The 18,627-nt window shown below is 39.1% G+C and overlaps 1 protein-coding gene across 3 annotated transcripts in view; it reads right to left on the bottom strand.

The window, feature by feature from the left end:
* The window catches only part of LOC139462498 (TNF receptor-associated factor 6-like), a 114,266-nt gene that overhangs the window by 21,612 nt on the left and 74,027 nt on the right, over positions 1–18,627 (bottom strand). For all 3 annotated transcript variants that reach the window (XM_071244256.1, XM_071244255.1, XM_071244257.1), the window contains exons 2-3: positions 16,987–17,348; positions 1,703–1,859 (exon numbers count right to left, since the gene is read on the bottom strand). In XM_071244256.1, the coding sequence (XP_071100357.1) occupies positions 1,703–1,859; positions 16,987–17,237 (408 nt within the window). In that variant the 5' untranslated portion in view covers positions 17,238–17,348. The remainder of the gene's footprint in view (positions 1–1,702; positions 1,860–16,986; positions 17,349–18,627) is intronic.

Genomic DNA, 18,627 nt, shown 5'->3' with positions numbered 1-18,627 from the left:
ACATACCGTATTCGACGTAATAAGCGCCCTGCTCTAATAAGCGCCCACGGAGATATTTGCTGATATATTGGCTGGTGAACAATCCCAATTAGCACCCCTTCCGATTGATCAATGTACACAAGACCTATTTATTCGCATATAATACACACTCGTGTGTTATATGCACCCTTAATTATGGGCATTAAAATTCTGGGGAAATATATATGTCGTACATAAACATTTCAGGCTGTCACCATAACCACGAATTTTTACTTTCATCTCTTTTTTTTTTCCACCAAAATAATATTCTAATAAGAGCCCCTATTTCTAATTTTGAGAGCGCCCTGGGTGCTTATTACATCGAATACGGTATATATAACCTCTCTTAAGTCAGGCCTGCTGAACACATCTCCCATCCACCTACTCTCCATGACTAATGTTGGCGATTTGTGACTTTCTCACCATACACACAATTACCAACAGCCACAACAGCCGGATCGAGTTCAATCAAAAAAGGGAGATGATCTGATGTCGAATCTGGCAATATTCCAGCCAGTATGGGCACAATGAGTGAGTAATACTGGTCAGCAGTATTGGTGCTGTCATGTCCACTTGAAAATAATGGTGAGGACAAGGCAACCCAGTGGTGGACAGCATGATGAACATCACAAGTCATTGGCAGCAATGACACGAAACACAGACCTCAAATACCCTATCCAGGGATTTACTGGGGTCTATCCAAAGCTCCAAAAATTTCATTAAACCCAACTTATTGGGCAACCTGAAAATATTTTGTACTCATCCTTCAATATTTTCACTTGTATGTTTCAATGGTTGAAAATATTTATATTTTCACTTCTGAATAGTTTTTGGTGTAACAGTTATTAAAGATATTATGTGCAGTGAAAATCAATACTTTTCACTTTATGTGTGACTGTGACTGTGACTGATACCTGAATAGAAAAGTAAATACTTTTGATCCCCGAAGCATCGGTGTGTCATCCCATTAATGCAGTGTTCCTGTTTACAAGTATTCACCAATCTTTTACCAGTAAAAATAAGCTTGGACCGGTAATTCATGTAAATAAACCAGTCCCTGTGGACTGGCAAAGAAAGTACCTTATAAATCTTTGTTTTTCAACAAAACATTGGCTATATGCATATAAGTATATATTTCGAATGAAGTCAGCTTGTCTGTTAGCATCACGGTTTCCCCTTGTCTATTTTTAGTGCAAGCAAATCACATTTCACTCTGCTTCAAGGTTAACTATATATTTGTAGCAACTTCGGCTTGAAATATTAACAACAAAAACAGAGAAAAATGTGATGGACTTAATGTAAATAACATGCAGTTTTAACGAAGTTACTTCAGAGATGACGTCATTGCATGAACATGATGTTAAAACTTTTAAAAAGAATTAAAACCAGGTAATTTCCATACTTTTTTTAATTTGCTAAAAGTTGGGACTGACAAAAATTAAGGGGGAATGGTAAGTTTTAGAGTTGCCAGTACAGGTGGACTGGTAGTTTCAAAAGACAACGGAAACACTGTTAATGGCTGGTGTAGAAAACATCAATATCACTGGAATTGTGGCATTATTAGAAGTATACAGAATGAAGAAACCAACACCCATCGATAACTTATTGATGGTAGCGTTGTTAACTGGCCCACCGTGGCCCCAACACAACATGCCCCCATCCTGTTGGAGACAGTCCAACCTACCTGAACATTCTTGAGAGTGGCCAGCACCTCACAGCCTTGCCTTGAGTTGGGACATTTGACTTTGAAGTTTAGGATTTCACGTTTGGCAAAGTTGTCTGCAAATAATTCCCGCTCATCGATTGCTTCATTGTCAACAGGACATCGAACATCACACTCCCTGTAAAGACAGCAGCAAATGAAAAATATTGCAATTTTCAAAAGAATTAATGTTTCCAGAATACAAAAAGAGTGACATCACATCAGCTCAATGTACTGAAAATAATGTTTACACAGGAGATATATTTATTTGATAACCCAAATTAAGCTATTCACATCCTTGAATTCTTCCAGAAGTCACTCATGCCTTCTTCTCTTTCTCGAGGAATTTGAGATTCTGCCCTGATGTCAAAGAGAAGCCATTTACATCATGTAGATGAATTGAATTCTAATCAACCATGGCGACACACATTTCGTCATTGCAGAAAACACAAACTGAAGCCACACCTTTAAATACACCATTATTTCACAAGTGATATTGTTTTAATTTCTTTAGATCTTCCTGGCAAATATTGTCCATAGATCAATATTAATAACTAGTGAAAATATACTTGAGTTTTTCATGCCTGCTCACTACAAAATAAGAAACATCACGGTGGTGTTCCCTTCTTTAGTTAGCTGATGAAACACAGCTTATACACAGTCCAAGCATCAATGGTTCTTATGAGAGTCAACTGTCAACAGTTAATGTGGCCCTGAACAGTCTGTTATAAAGGATACATATACCTTCACACTTTGAAGAACGAAAATTCAATATTCAGATCTGTGTGTATAGGCAGGATGTAATCAAACACAACCATGTTGTCATACAGGTTCAGATGTCACTTAATGTGTTTCAAGATCGACTTGAGCACAAAAACACATCTTGTCATTTCAAGCTAAAATTGATTACGAGGTTTTATTGTGTGCCAATATATATAGAAAATAAAATGCCTCAAGCTATAAGTTTAATTTTTTTTTAAATTTTGTGTGTGGAAAGCCCTTTAATAAATTTATTATGGCCTTAATAAAAGTGATGGGTCGGAGTGGGCACGCTGAATACAGCACCAGGCTAGAAAATGTCAGGTGCTCAGATCGTATCCCGCTAGTGACCAGGTTCTATATTATTCTGCAACATAGTTCAAATGTGCTCCCCAGCAGGGAATGGGTACCCGATCTCGCATGTGAGCTGCATGTAAAAGCCCTCTAGTGCAAAAGGCAGCTTGGGCTGTATACTCCCCAAGGAGTTGAGAATAACTGGAAAGCATACTGATCCACTGTTCGGAGAACAAATAAACTGCATTTTAGCAGATACTAATACCTAGATAACTGCTATATAATAATAATGATAATAATGATAATGATAATGATAATAGCAGATGTTGTTGAGAATGAACAAAGACTGCAGTAATGTCCATGGTTTACATGGTTTCAACAAGAGTGTACTGCATGCGAAATGTCCATAGCTCCCTTCCAACCAGGACCTGACTACTTTTCATTCTGTTGTCAACACTTGATCTATGTCCTGACACACAAGAGTTAACATGAAGTGTCACATACCTTCATTGAATGCTTCTACATGTAATTACTTACTTCAACCAAGGACATTAATAACTATTTTTAGTTGTTCATGAAAACTGGGTAATAGGTCAACCTGCAACTAAACTTAATCATTGATAGTTGGAACACTATTTTGTACAAAGAAAAGCTCCCACTGAGAGCTTCACAAAGAATACATCTCTTTATAGACTGGACAGAAGGACAGACTTTATTTGGTGGTGAAGTGAGGTTCAATAACTCATTCAAGATTAATTTATTTCTGCACGTGTGTGACTGCTAGTTCTAGTTTGGGCTTAAAATGGCCTGATCAGGATTTATCTTGGCCTTCTTAGGGGCTATTATTCAGCTTTAAGACCGTTGCAAATGTCAGCAAACATTCTCTGACATAAGTTGCCACTCATTGTCTACCCATGGCGATTTCCCATGCCTGTTGTGCCGACCGAATTGTTGCTCTTGCCGTCAACCACTTGTTTGTCCGGCACATATTTGATTATCACTGTGATCTAATGCCACACACAAACAAAATCTACGAAAGTAAAAACTATTCATCTAATATTTCCTGCCCAAACATTCTGAAGTGATGAAGTCTTGATGACAAACAGGGAAATATTAGCCTACTAGAGGAGGCAAAATATTCTGTTTGCCTTCATGTTATCACAAGCTGGGAAACACAAATTAAGGAAAATCACACAGTTTCACAAAGAATAATATACCCCCTTTTCACCATATTATTCAAAATTAGATATCAGTCTATATGCTGGCAAAATACAATCAACAACATCAAATATTTCCTTCATACTCACATTGCCTCAGCCATTAAAGTCAGAACTCCGAATTGATTTCAACTCGCTTCTTTTGCGCACACATGTAAATAAGATACTGCATTGTCTCCAGCGAGGCTATGACCTATTCCATTCAGATGTCTCATACATAGTCTTGGACAAATGTAGTGAGTTTCCTGATTTGTTCCATATACCACTGACTGAACGCCAATGGTAGGCAGGATGAAAAAGCGAAGAAATAACTCATCACCTCCAATAACAAGCACAATTTGAATCCAGGAAGTAGCATGGAGACCGTGGGCTCTGCAAGATATACAACCATATGACGGGGACCATGCAGCTACTCATAGCTTGTAATAAAGACTTTACAGGTACGGGGTTCATTCTCTGACAAAGGACAGTTTAATATGTATATCCCTCCGTTGACAAAATCCCACTGTGTTATAGATGACTATATTTGTATGTTTGGTGTTCAAAGCCGCACTCAGCAATACCTTTAAACAGGAAATTAATGCGAGCAGAATATTAATGCGAAAAATGCAAGTGACGGAAGGTCGTATTAATTTTATGCGCATTAATTTTGTACCATCAAAATAAGGAAACAATCAAATAACGAAATAAATCACTTCAGTATTATTTACTTGTATTACATCAAAAACAATTATATCAGATCATTAGAAGTTGATAGCAGCCATTGACAACAATCAGTCACAAAGGTTATAGATAAATAAATTACTAGACAAAATAACAAAGTCACATACACAAAGTGAAGTTGAGTAGTGGTCAGATCACATCCTGTCAAGCAGCCCCGATGGGCGCCAGCATAATCCCCTTATTTGATACACTGATCTGTTTTCTACTTCTTTTCATCAAAGGGCCGAATGTATATACTAGTACCAACAGACTGTCAACTAAAACAACACTAACACAATGATAGCTGCAAGGAAACCATTCTCACGCTTGGCCATCAAACATACGGGCAATTAGCTTAAATAATATTAAAATAAGGAAGGAATCTCACACTGAAAAAACATGGACAGGGGATATAATGTGGACAGTTATTTTATTTATCTCTGTCTACTCACAGTTCCTGCTCAAAACGTCATTTGAAACAAATGAAGCGTTTTCAGGTAAGGCTTTTATTTACGTAGGTTACATTTATTAAAATAACACAGAACATAAATCCAGGGCAAACATTTTTAGGAAAGGGTATGGGCACTCGCATTTATAAAATGCGCATTTATGTCTAAATTCAACCTCTTCGAGGGCCTATCCCCTAAAATTAAAACATCCAAATTCGCAGATGACGGAGCCCTCTGGATCCGCACAAAAAGTATGTCAACTTCCCAAAATCTACTCCAAAAATCCCTAAATAAAATACAGCAATGGGCAGACAAGTGGGGCTTCTCCCTAAACTCCGAAAAAACTACAGGAATAGTCTTCAAACACCGAAAAATGAAACACGCCACCCCAAATCTTAAATTAAACAATAAACCAATTAAGTTCCAAAAACAAACCAAATTCCTAGGGCTTATCTTCGATCAACACCTAACATGGGAGGCCCACGTTAAAAACTTAACAACTAAATGCAGCAAAGATCTAAACGCACTAAGATGCCTCACCGGCTCCAACTGGGGGGCCTCCAAAGATACTCTACTCTCTCTCTACACATCACTAATTAGGTCTAAATTAGATTACGGATGTGCGATCTATGATACGCTTAGCAATAACCTAACCAAAAAACTAGACTCAATCCAATACCAAGCTCTTAAAATAGTCACACGTTCCCAACATGGCACCTCTCTCACTTCACTTCAGGCCTTAACAGGAGAAATGCCACTAAACTTACGTAGGCAACACTTAACCCTTAATTTCTGGGCCTCGTCCCAATCAAACCCTCTCATCCAAAACCTCCTAAACGAAAATATCCGCCCTCGTAACCAGGCTCTAACTAGGAAGCACCCTTTACTTACTCCAATATCTCAACGAATTTTCAACTACCTAAACGAAAACCAAATAGATAACCTCCAACAAAACTGCAAACCATCAAATATACTTACCCCAAAACTAAAAATCCCCAAAATAGACACATCTCTGGCAAACTCAATAAACAAACAAACCGATCCAAACATAGCTAAATTCACCACACTAGCTTACATACACGAAAACTGGCCAAATTGGTGCCACATCTACACAGACGGATCTTCCGATCCGATCACAAATCGCACAGGTTTCGGAGTCCACATAGCACAACCAAATAGGAACACTCAATCTTATCGACTCCCAAACAACCAATCCATCTTCACTGCAGAGTTAATGGGCATAGCATCCGCCCTCCATAACCAACATGCTAAAAAACATAAAAAAATCCTAATACTCACAGACTCACTAAGTGGACTACAGGCCCTCCAAAATAAAAACACCAAAAACCGCCCTAAACTCATTAACCAAATACTCAAAAGCGCAAATAACTTAACAGAGGCAGGCAAACAAATAGCATTTATCTGGATCCCAGCCCACGTAGGAATATATGGAAACGAAAACGCCGATCAAGCCGCCAAAAAATCCCTCAAAATTCCTGAAATAAGCCTTAATCTACCAATATCTAAAGCAGAGATCAAAAGCATTAACAAACGTAAAATCACCCAAAAATGGCATAAGACATACCTAAAAACAAACACACAGATAATCAAAATCCTCAAAAAACCTCTAACCAAACCTAAAATCCTCCATCCATCCAAGAAAATTGATAGAATAATCACCAAACTCCAAACAGGTCACACTAAACTAAACAGTCAACTCCTAAAAATAAAAAAACACGCAACCGGAAAATGCCCACACTGCCCACACCTGGAAACAATAGAACATGCACTCTTACACTGCACGCACTACCAAACCCACCGAGCAACACTCCAAACAAATCTAAAACTAGATAAAGCCATAACCCTAGAATCAATCCTAAATCCACATAACAATATAGAAAAATTTAAAGCACTAGGCGTATACTTAACTAAAACCAATCTAATGATCCGCATCTAAAAACACTCAACCACACCACATAAACAAACAAACACACACCAACACACTCCCTTAGTACACTACCACACCCCTAGGCATGCATTCCAAATTTCAAAATCTCCAAAACTTATATAAGCAACCACTAAAACCCCCCTCTGGTTGCAACACCTTTATTTTCCCTTCAAAACCATGCTAAATGGCCCGACCGGGCCCGTGTGCGAAATACGCTCCAGTCGGAAAGCGCACGTTAAATCTCCAAACGTAAGTAAGTAAGTAAGTAAGTCTAAACTCAAGAGCTTGCATTATTTTCATGTTGCATTAAATTCCTGTTTTACAGTATTCCAACTTTATGAAGGCAGTCTGTAAATAATCATTTGGACCAGACAATCCCGTGCTGATATCATGAGCATCTATCTACAATATTGGGATGCAATATCAGCCAGGTCAGAAAGCCTGACCCCCGATCCTGTTGTCGTCTTTTACGACAAGCATGTGTTGCTGAAGACTATACTAAATGTTAATTGGATTCATAATTTAGGGGTGCATAATTTATTGATGTTAGAACCCAATGAAGATCTGGGTGAGACTTGGTCTTCTGCCACTCATACTTGTCATTAGGGAATATTAATAAGTGTGGCATATAATAACAAACAAACAAACTAATATTTAGTTGATCTTTTCATTTCAGTGTTTGAAATGATCATAATAGTCAAGGGTCACTTGTGTAATCTTAAAGTAATAAGTTGTATTTGAAGGGGGTATTAGTGTCCTCTATATTCTGTCTGCATTATTTCAACAATAGTGTCTGCATTATTTCAACAAGTGTCTGCATTACTTCAACAATAGTGTTTGTGTTACTTCAAAAATAGTGTCTGCTTTACTTTAACAAGTATCTGCATAACTTCAACAATGGTGTCTGCATTACTTCAACAACGGTGTCTGCATTTTGTTCAAAAAGCGTCTGCATTACTTCAACAATGGTGTCTGCATTACTTCAACACATGTCTGTATTACTTCATCGATGGTGCCTGCATTACTTCAACAATGGTGTCTGCATCTTTTGTGGAAGTAATGCAGATACCATTGTTGAAGTAATGCAGACAGAATATAGAGGACACTAATACCCCCTTCAAATACAACTTATTACTTTAAGATTACACAAGTGACCCTTCAACAATAGTGTTTGCATTTCTTCAACAATGGTGTCTACATTACTTTAACAATGGTGTCTGCATTACTTCAACAAGTGTCTGCATGATTTCAACAATGGTGTCTGCATTACTTCAACAATGGTGTCTGCATGACTTCAACAATAGTGTCTGCATTACTTCAACAATGGTGTCTGCATTACTTCAACAAGTGTCTGCATGATTTCAACAATTGTGTCTGCATGACTTCAACAATGGTGTCTGCATTACTTCAACACGTGTCTGCATTACTTCATCAATGGTGCCTGCATTACTTCAACAATGGTGTCTGCATCTTTTGTTGAAGTAATGCAGATACCATTGTTGAAGTAATGCAGACAGAATATAGAGGACACTAATACCCCCTTCAAACTTATTACTTTAAGATTACACAAGTGACCCTTCAACAATAGTGTTTGCATTTCTTCAACAATGGTGGCTGCATTACTTCAACAATGGTGTCTGCATTACTTCAACAATGGTGTCTGCATTATGCCAGTAATGGTGTCTGTATTACCTTCACAAAGGTGACTGTTTTTCATCAGTAATATTCTTTGTATTATACCAATATTGGCGTCTACATTATTTCAACATTATAGCTCAGCAAATACAATCATTATTATCTCTGGATAAACTATGTAGCATCAGCATGACATACTTGCATCTTCACCTAGTCTGCCTCGACATCTTGGCCATCTATATCTGCAAGCAATCACTTCCTCGTTGAGGTAGATAAGAGCAGGCAACTAAACCAGGAAGTGCTGCCTCACTGGAGGCAGTCAACGTCATGTACAGACATGGCTACCAAAGCTTTTTGAGGCAAAGAACAACACATTTTACCATCTTTACCCATTGGCATTTCACATCCAAGTGAGCCAATTACAAAGATTTCCAAATATAGTCTCATGACATATACACATGTACTGAATCATTTTATATTTTATTTGTTTCATAATTATTTTTTTTGTTCACTGCATGCATTTGTGTTGTTGATTACAGTTATAACTAATCATTGATAGACCAGACCTTTATTTTTATTGTATTAAGAATTCTTTGGACCAAATTGGCTGGATGGTGATGGTTTAAAAAAGAAAGATTTTTTTTATGCTAAATCAATATGAAAATGTTTATATTATGGATTATGTGGGTCCAACTTGGATGGAAATGAAAATGTTACATGTTGTCTGACATTTTGGTTAACAACCATATTTCCTTGTGAATAGTCGCGACGTAAAACCCCATTTCAAATCAGCCAGTTGATGATAGGGACAATGATGGAGACAGTTGGTGACAGGGACAATGAAGAAATTGATGACAGGGACAATGACGGAGACAGTTGATGACAGGGACAATGGCGGAGACAGTTGATGACAGGGGCAATGATGGAGACAGTTTATGACAGGGACAATGAAGAAATGGATGACAGGGACAATGACGGAGACAGTTGATGACAGGGCAATGATGGAGAGAGTTGCTGACAGAGACAATGATGGAGACAGTTGATGACAGGGACAATGATGGAGAGAGTTGATGACAGAGACAATGATGGAGACAGTTGATTATAGGGACAATGACGGAGACAGTTGATGACAGGGACAATGATGGAGAGAGTTGATGACAGAGACAATGATGGAGACAGTAGATGACAGGGACAATGATGGAGACAGTAGATGACAGGGACAATGACAGAGACAGTTTATGACAGGGACAGTGACAGAGACAGTTGCTGACAGAGACAATGATGGAGACAGTTGATTACAGGGACAATGACGGAGACAGTTGATGACAGGGACAATGATGGAGAGAGTTGATGACAGGGACAATGACGGAGACAGTTGATGACAGGGACAATGATGGAGAGAGTTGATGACAGAGACAATGACAGAGAAAGTTGATGACAGAGACAATGATGGAGAGAGTTGATGACAGAGACAATGACAGAGAGAGTTGATGACAGGGACAATGACGGAGACAGTTGATGACAGGGACAATGATGGAGAGAGTTGATGACAGGGACAATGATGGAGACAGTTGATGACAGGGCAATGATGGAGAGAGTTGATGGAGACAGTTGATGACAGGGACAATGATGGAGACAGTTGATTATAGGGACAATGACGGAGACAGTTGATGACAGGGACAATGATGGAGAGAGTTGATGACAGAGACAATGATGGAGACAGTAGATGACAGGGACAATGATGGAGACAGTAGATGACAGAGACAATGACAGAGACAGTTTATGACAGGGACAGTGACGGAGACAGTTGCTGACAGAGACAATGATGGAGAGTTGATTACAGGGACAATGACGGAGACAGTTGATGACAGGGACAATGATGGAGACAGTTTATGACAGGGACAATGACGGAGACAGTTGATGACAGAGACAATGATGGAGAGAGTAGATGACAGGGACAATGACGGAGACAGTTGATGACAGAGACAATGATGGAGACAGTAGATGACAGGGACAATGATGGAGAGAGTTGATGACAGGGACAATGATGGAGACAGTAGATGACAGGGACAATGATGGAGAGAGTTGATGACAGAGACAATGACAGAGACAGTTGATGACAGAGACAATGATGGAGAGAGTTGATGACAGAGACAATGACAGAGACAGTTGATGACAGAGACAATGATGGAGAGAGTTGATGACAGTGACAATGACAGAGACAGTTGATGACAGAGACAATGATGGAGAGAGTTGATGACAGGGACAATGATGGAGAGAGTTGATGACAGGGATAATGATGGAGACAGTAGATGACAGGGACAATGATGGAGACAGTAGATGACAGGGACAATGATGGAGACAGTTGGTGACAGAGACAATGATGGAGACAGTAGATAACAGGGACAATGATGGAGAGAGTTGAAGACAGGGACAATGATGGAGAGAGTTGATGACAGAGACAATGATGGAGACAGTAGATGACAGGGACAATGAAGAAGTTGATAACAGTGACAATGAAGGAGAATATTCTGATGGCCTCCATGTCATACACATTCTAATGGGGTACATGCACTCTCACAATAAAGTAGGAACAGTACAAACTACCGGCATGTCACTTTACTTCCTGAATAGCTCCCTGGCTTCCCATTGGCCCAGGCAGCTCGGCCAATCAGGGCATTAATCAAGTATGAAGCTACTGAGCATAATCTTTGGATGAACAGGGTTCATTGTGTAAACCTGAATTACAGCAATCAACATGTGTCAACATTAGGTTCACCAAACTGTCGCCGGGTTAGAAGCAGTTGGGCTGGGATGTGACAAGCGATACCTTAACCACTTTTAACCTCCTTTAACCAGATTTTGTGTGTTTGTTTGTATGATGAGTGTATGTAAATAATCGAGTCTGGTCCAGACATACCAGTGATTGCTATTATGAGCAACAATCCATGTTGCCTCCAAGTAAAAGCATGGTCCCTGCATACTTCTTCCATAGCTATCATGTTCAGTTGTGTCAAACCTCAAGTTGGGTTTAACGCCGCTTTTAACAGTATTCCAGTGATATCACAGGGTGTCAGCTTAATGTGGGGGGAAAGCCCAAAGTGATGCAGGTCTCAGACGTTTACCACTTCGGTGAAACCTACGAGCACTGGTATGGTGCTGACAAATCTAGAAACATAATCGGGGCGAACCGGGATTCGAACCCACAATCATAGGTTTCTGGCGTGCCCAAGGGACGCAACTCTGCACAGCGAATCACGGCGCCTTAGACGACTGGGCCACCCGTGCCCCCCAAATACATTTAAATTGAAAAGGAGCCCCAGCGGGATGGGAGATTGAGAACCTGAACCTGGGGAAAATCTAGACTTGCTTCAATTGGCATTACAGTAAGGGCTGGGCGAAAGGAAAATAATATGGTTCAGGGACTGCGACTAGAACTATTGTGATAAATGACAATACGAAGTACATATTTGTTTTGACAGTTATGAGTAAATTGTTTTAGATTAAGTGTCTGTTAATGTAAGTGACTTCATATTTTCTGTAAAATGTCAAAAAGCTTTTCATTTTGTGTTTTTATTCTGGCATATCAGGAGACAGAGGTGGCCCAGTCATCTAAGGTGCCACTCTTTGTTGTGCAGAGTTGCGTCCCTTGGGCATCTATAGGATTATAGAAACCTATAATCGTGGGTGCAAATCCCAGTTTGCCCCAATGATGTTTCAAGGTTTGTCAGCACCATACCTGTTCTCGTGTTTCACCAAAGTGGTAAACGTCTAAGACCTGCATCACTTCGGGATTTCCCCCCACATCAAGCTGACACGCCATGATATAACTGGAATACTGTCCCCAGTGGCGTTAAACCCAACCCGCTAACACTAGCACACTGACATATGTATCAAATCCCAGTGAATCAAGATACATATTGTATCCTGGCTTATCCGTATCAGTGCACTCCTAGTATCGTAATACATCAGTTTCAAACACAATGACATGTTTCTGTAAACAGAAATTTCATTTTGAATAATTTTATGCCAAATAAATTACACAAACTTGTGTTCTAATACCAACTATTTTCAACATTATTTACCTCTAACTTTGACTTCCCTTTGAGGGCCACCATAACAAGAGGTATTTTGAGGCAAGGTGAACTTCAGAAAAGTAAAAAATGTATTTGAGAGGAACACTACCCATGTGTTCTACTAGCTCTTAATTCTGATCACGCTGTATAGGATTTATCCTGATGAATCATTTGGTGTATCAACTGTCCATAAAATATAACAGGAAGTTCAAAGACCTAGCTCCTTCTCAACCACTGACTGTCAAAAACATATTCATGTAACAGAGCACCTGTACAAATTCAGTCCACATCCTGTGCTGGGGAGGTGAAGAAGAGAGGCTGCAGGGGGAAGAGAAGGAGTGTTGTGTTTCACACGTTTGGCAAGGCTTTGTGCAGAGAACTGGATGAGAGTTTGGGAAATTTTACATGGGTTGCTAACTGTAGTTTCAATAGACACAACACATACAAAAAAACTGAACATACCTGGCTTGAATAAGCATGTGTATCCATTCAGAAAAATACTTTGTTGGTTTGTTGTTTAATGCTGCACTCAGCAATATTCCAGCTACCGGCATATGATGGCGGCTTGTAAGTAATCGAGCCCGGACCATATACACCAGTAATTGATGCTGTGAGCAATGATCCACACCATCAGGGTATAATGACACACTATCAACCACCTGGCCACATGAAAACTGTATGTCACCGTAAACATATACTGTAAATCATGAAATTAATGCGTCTCCAAAAGAATGCGACCACTGGTCCCCAGCCAAAGATGCGACTCAATATGAATGCGACATCCTCTCTCAAGCATCAATAGATTTCTATCTAAAGAAAATGTCCTCTGTCAGGTTTACAGGAGAATCCTCACCTTAATCCAATCTTACATTTATCCAATCACACACCAAATAGCACCGCTTATTAGCACTGAGTAGAGTACTTCTGCTAAAACAATACATGCGCGCTGGCTCATGTCTGTCTTTGACGCAGTCGGAAAGAACAAAGACATTGTGTTGCGTGGGTGGCGTCTGTCTGGACTTGCAGGTGTGATCAGTGATGACATAAGTGAGTATAAATCTTGTCTTGACCCCAGCAGTGACAGTTCACAGGATGTAATAAGTGTTTGAATGACATCGTTGACAGTATATACTTGTTACAAGTGCTGCTCAATAAACAGTGGTGCTGAATACATAGTTGTTAGTTTTCAGCATATGTCTAAGTTGGTATTCCTGCTATCCTTAATGTCTTATTTTTTATATAAATGCGATGTTTAATAATGCGTGCAAAGGCTGTTTGCATTTTTCGCATGTAATACACGCTCACGTTAATTTAAAGATTTACAGTACCCATACACTTGAGGTGAGGTGAGGTGAAAGGGGGTTTAAAGTTGCGTCCAAGATTATTGCACTTATATAGCGTGTGTGTGTGATCGTGTGTGTGTGATCGTGTGTGTGTGTGTGTGTGGGTGTGAGTGTGTGTGTGTGTGTGTGTGCGTGTGCGTGTGCGTGTGCGTGTGCTTGTACTAGGCTGGCCTGATGCCGATTTATAGTGCTAGCACAATGAGATACCATACTGCAGTTTGGTTTAAACATATTTTTATTTCAAATGAAATCTGGATCGGTAAACAAGCAAAACTTGCTTATGTAAATACCTCTCCATGTAATAACTTTACAACAGCTGGTTATATATCAGATTATATGTAAGATAGTGCTAAACATAAACATACTAAATGCACAAATGAAATATATGAAGCCAATACAAGTGGTGTCTGTGAAATAAGATATAGCAGTTTTCCATTACTACATGCATAAAATTAAGCTACGCGAATCTTTTGCTTTTGACAATGAAATCGTGAACTGATTTAAGAATAGTCATGTTTGTAGAACTGCTGACTGAACTACTGCCATGTAATATCGTTTTTAAATCATACCCATGTGTGTAGAAATACATAGTGTTTCTGATATTATTGTATTTTTGACAGGTATAGAAAAAGTGAATTGCGTCTTCAAAGTGATACCCACAAGTGCAGTCTGATATGTCTGATACATGTCGTCTAAACTTATCAGCGTGAAGGTCACTGCAGCCGAGCCTAAGGCGACAGTGGACAATTTGGCATGATCTATGACCTTATTTTAGGTCAAAATTATTAATAATTGTATCAGAACGGTTAATTAAGGATTTGAATTCTTCTAATGAGCAAGAATTTGTAACTTAATTGGGTAGAGCGTTCCACCGGTTAATCGTATCTCGAAGAAATGATTTAGCATAAGTCTGGGTTCTACATTTGATTGTTTGTATGTTAGATCTATTTCTAAGGTTATAATTGCTATTATCAGAGACTGGACTTGGTATGAGATCGTTGAGATATACAGGTGAAATACTGTTTTTCATTTTGTAAAATGTTATCAATTTGAAGCGGTGTCATCGTTCTTTTAAGGACTGAAAGTTTGTTTCGTTATAAATTTTAACATGACTGGTACCCCGAACCGCCCCACAAATAGTTCTCAATGCGTCAAAATGTAAATTCTGGAGTAACAATGATTGTTCATTTGTACAGTTGTCCCAAATATGACAGCAGTAGTTGAAGTTTGGTAGGATAAAAGATGTATACATAGTTTCAAGCGTTGTACTGCAGTTTAACATGAATACCCACTCAGATACATTATACTGACTCTGAGCTGACTTTAAGCCCCTTAATGCCGAGCGCCAAACAGAGTAACAACAAATACCATCTTTTAACGTCTTTTTATATGACGTGGCCGGGGATTGAAACCTGGACCTTCAGCTCTCCGGGGGGATGCTCTACAACTTGACCACAGAGGTAGTCCCTATGCACATGAGACTATAAGAGACAGGAAACATTTAAATCGCCTGCCAGTGGTATATTCTATTGAGTGCAAGGCTCAAGCTCCTGGCCACAAACGCTGCTTGGGAATTGCTCTGAAGAGTCAATGACATTGAATTAAGAACTTATCAAAATATTTCTAGCTGACTGGCTCCTTTCACCATCTTAGTAGGGCAGTGTTAAATGTGACAAGATCACTCGGAACAGTGGTTATCATTGAATACACTGGGGTTTTGTTTCAGAGTATCAATGAAATTAGAAAAGAGTGAGGCACCAAATCGCCAGCACACAACCACAGTGATCTAACCCAACGCCAGTGATCTGAATTGCATTGTGTGTTCTTAGCTTTCGGCCATGGCAGTCATGCCAATTGTCAGAGGGGAACCCAAAATATGTGATCTAGACTACCAGTCGTCAAACTTTATTTATTTGTGGAAGCCTCTGTGGCTGAGTTGGTTAGATCGCTGTCTTCGTGTGCTGGCAATTAGGTGCTTCACTCTGGCAGTGTGGGGTCGAATCCAGGATGTGACTCAACCCCCAAAAGTACTTGAATCTGTTATTTACTAAGAAAGTGTTATCCCAAATATAACATTTGTTACATTTGACCACTTTAAAAATGGCATTGTGCATTCAAACTACACAAGTTCATCAATCAGTCATTGAGAATTTGCTGTCAGGGAAAACAGAAGGCACCAGTTCATGGCAGCATTGATATTTGACGTATAATATGTTGTCATGAAAACTGGAAAAGTTTCATTTCCAAAATTCCTAAATAGAAAAAGAGCACTAATTCATGGCTACACTGATATCTGTGCAAAAACTGGTTTAGAACTATTGAACGGTCTACGCAAACAACAGAATGACAGAAGGACAGAACCCATTTGTATATCCCCCTCCCACAAGAAGTCCAAAGACCAAATCTTGTAGAATTATTTCTGGCCTATTAAGACAAGCTCATACAATCCAAATACAAAGTAAAAAATCTACTAATAATGATGCAAAAAGCTAATAGTTTTTCATGCTACGTGCCTCATTGGATAAATAGACAACACAATGTTCAACAATGTAGGTAACAGTGGACATCCAAGGGTCATCTGTTTATGTGTTCCCTATGGAGATTCCGGGATAGAAAAGCTATATGGAACCATTGTGACCACGCAGTCACCAGACAGCTGTTGCGACTGCACAATCACCAGGCAGCCATTGTGACCACACAATCACTAGGCAGCCATTGTAAGCACACAATCACCAGGAGTCTTACTTTCATATTGCTTTCTGAACAATGTGTTTTAAATTTGTAAATCTAGTTGGTCAAAATGGTACTTATTCCTTCTTCTTTGGTTGCGACCAAAAACTTACCTCAGCCATTTTGTGATGCAGCCACGGCAGAACCTGTGACCACATTTGGTCTGTCGAGGTTCTCGCAGGATAAGCAGGCAGATGGCGCACTCATACTTGGGGTCAGGGGTCGGTACAAAGTCATAGTCAAAGCCCTCTGTCCGCTCTTGATAGCAATACCCTGCCCCCGACGATGTCACCTCTCCAAGAGACGCGCTATCGCTCCCACTCGGGAATGACGGCTGCCCAAGATTAGCCTCATTTTCATCCATTATCTTCACGAACAAAACGTCTTTGGTGCAGACTCATGACACACGGCACTCCGAGCAACCACAGGATTGGATGAGGCAACATTGAGAGTTCTTGCTGAGCATGTAGAGTGCCTGAAACACAACACTGAGTTCGTGAACACACAAATACCAAAGTGTTCCGCTTATGGTTATTAATTTATTTTAAATATATTAAGTAAAGCTGCAACGAAAAATGCTAAAATAACATGATATTGGAATAAAATATTCCTGATAAAATAAAAGTATCAGATACAATGAGATGTGAGTACAGCTGATTGCTATTTCCGGCTTAGTTTACAAGAAAATACACATGGTAATCTTAATCTCTGCATATAAAACAATGCCTCTCAGAACAGGAAATACAATTCAATCGGTAAATCATCATGTCTGAAATTTCAAAATTGTATTGACCAAGTTTGATTGTTATGATCTGTTTGTTTCTCTGAATTCGTTGAAGGCATGCGATGTAATATTTTTGGGCGGAAGACAAACATATTTTTATTGCAAATGTAGGGATGGTGTGTATACGCTGGTGAGATGCTTCATTCTGATTCACTTTAGACGGGCTATATAAACAAGCATCAATTTTGAAGGCTTGTACAGGAGGGTTGCCTTATATGTGGGGTCGCTATATAGTGAGTGGTTTGACAAGGACTGTGAAATTAAAATATGATACTTTACAGACATTTAGAAAATATAGAACTGATGAAAATTTGCAGTCATATACTGATGCAAAAATGTCATTAAAAAAATTATGTACAAGGAAAATTAATGAATATAAAAGAAATATAGAAGTTGAGGTGAAGGCTGCTGTGGAGTCGCATGATTCTAAACTTTTTTGGAGAAAGATTAGACAGTTGTTTTCGTCAAATAGCGTTGATAGCGGTGGTATTTCAGCCCATATATGGTTTCAGTACTTTGAACTTTCTTAAATCCACAGAGTGAGTCGGGTGATCCAGAATTTGATGATTTAGTTAAGACTTATGTAGAAGGTCATAATGTTGAAACTGTCAGTTGTGTAGGGAAGAATCTATTGACTTTTTATCAAGTAGGATTACGGAAGAGGAGGTAATTACTTCAATTAAGAAGTTAAAAGCTGATAAAGCCCAAGGTATAGATGGTATTCCAGCTCTTAAGAATGCCCAAATATTGGTATCAGATTTTGTTTTATTATTCAATGTAGTCTTAGATAGTGGAGTTTTCCCTGAAACTTGGAATATTGGTGCAATTATTCCCTTGTATAAGAATGGGAGCCGTCGAGACCCAAGCAACTTTAGAAGTATTTTGTTGTTAGGTGTTATAGGGAAAGTTTTTACTAATATTGTTGAATTAAGAATTAGAAAATGGGTAGACTTATTTGATAAAGTTTTGG

The sequence above is a fragment of the Haliotis cracherodii genome, unplaced genomic scaffold (genome assembly GCF_022045235.1).
Source record: "Haliotis cracherodii isolate W230 unplaced genomic scaffold, xgHalCrac1.p SCAF_15, whole genome shotgun sequence".
NCBI lineage: Eukaryota > Metazoa > Mollusca > Gastropoda > Lepetellida > Haliotidae > Haliotis > Haliotis cracherodii.
Note: the sequence above shows the minus strand (reverse complement) of the source record. Positions and strands in the feature narration are given on the sequence as shown.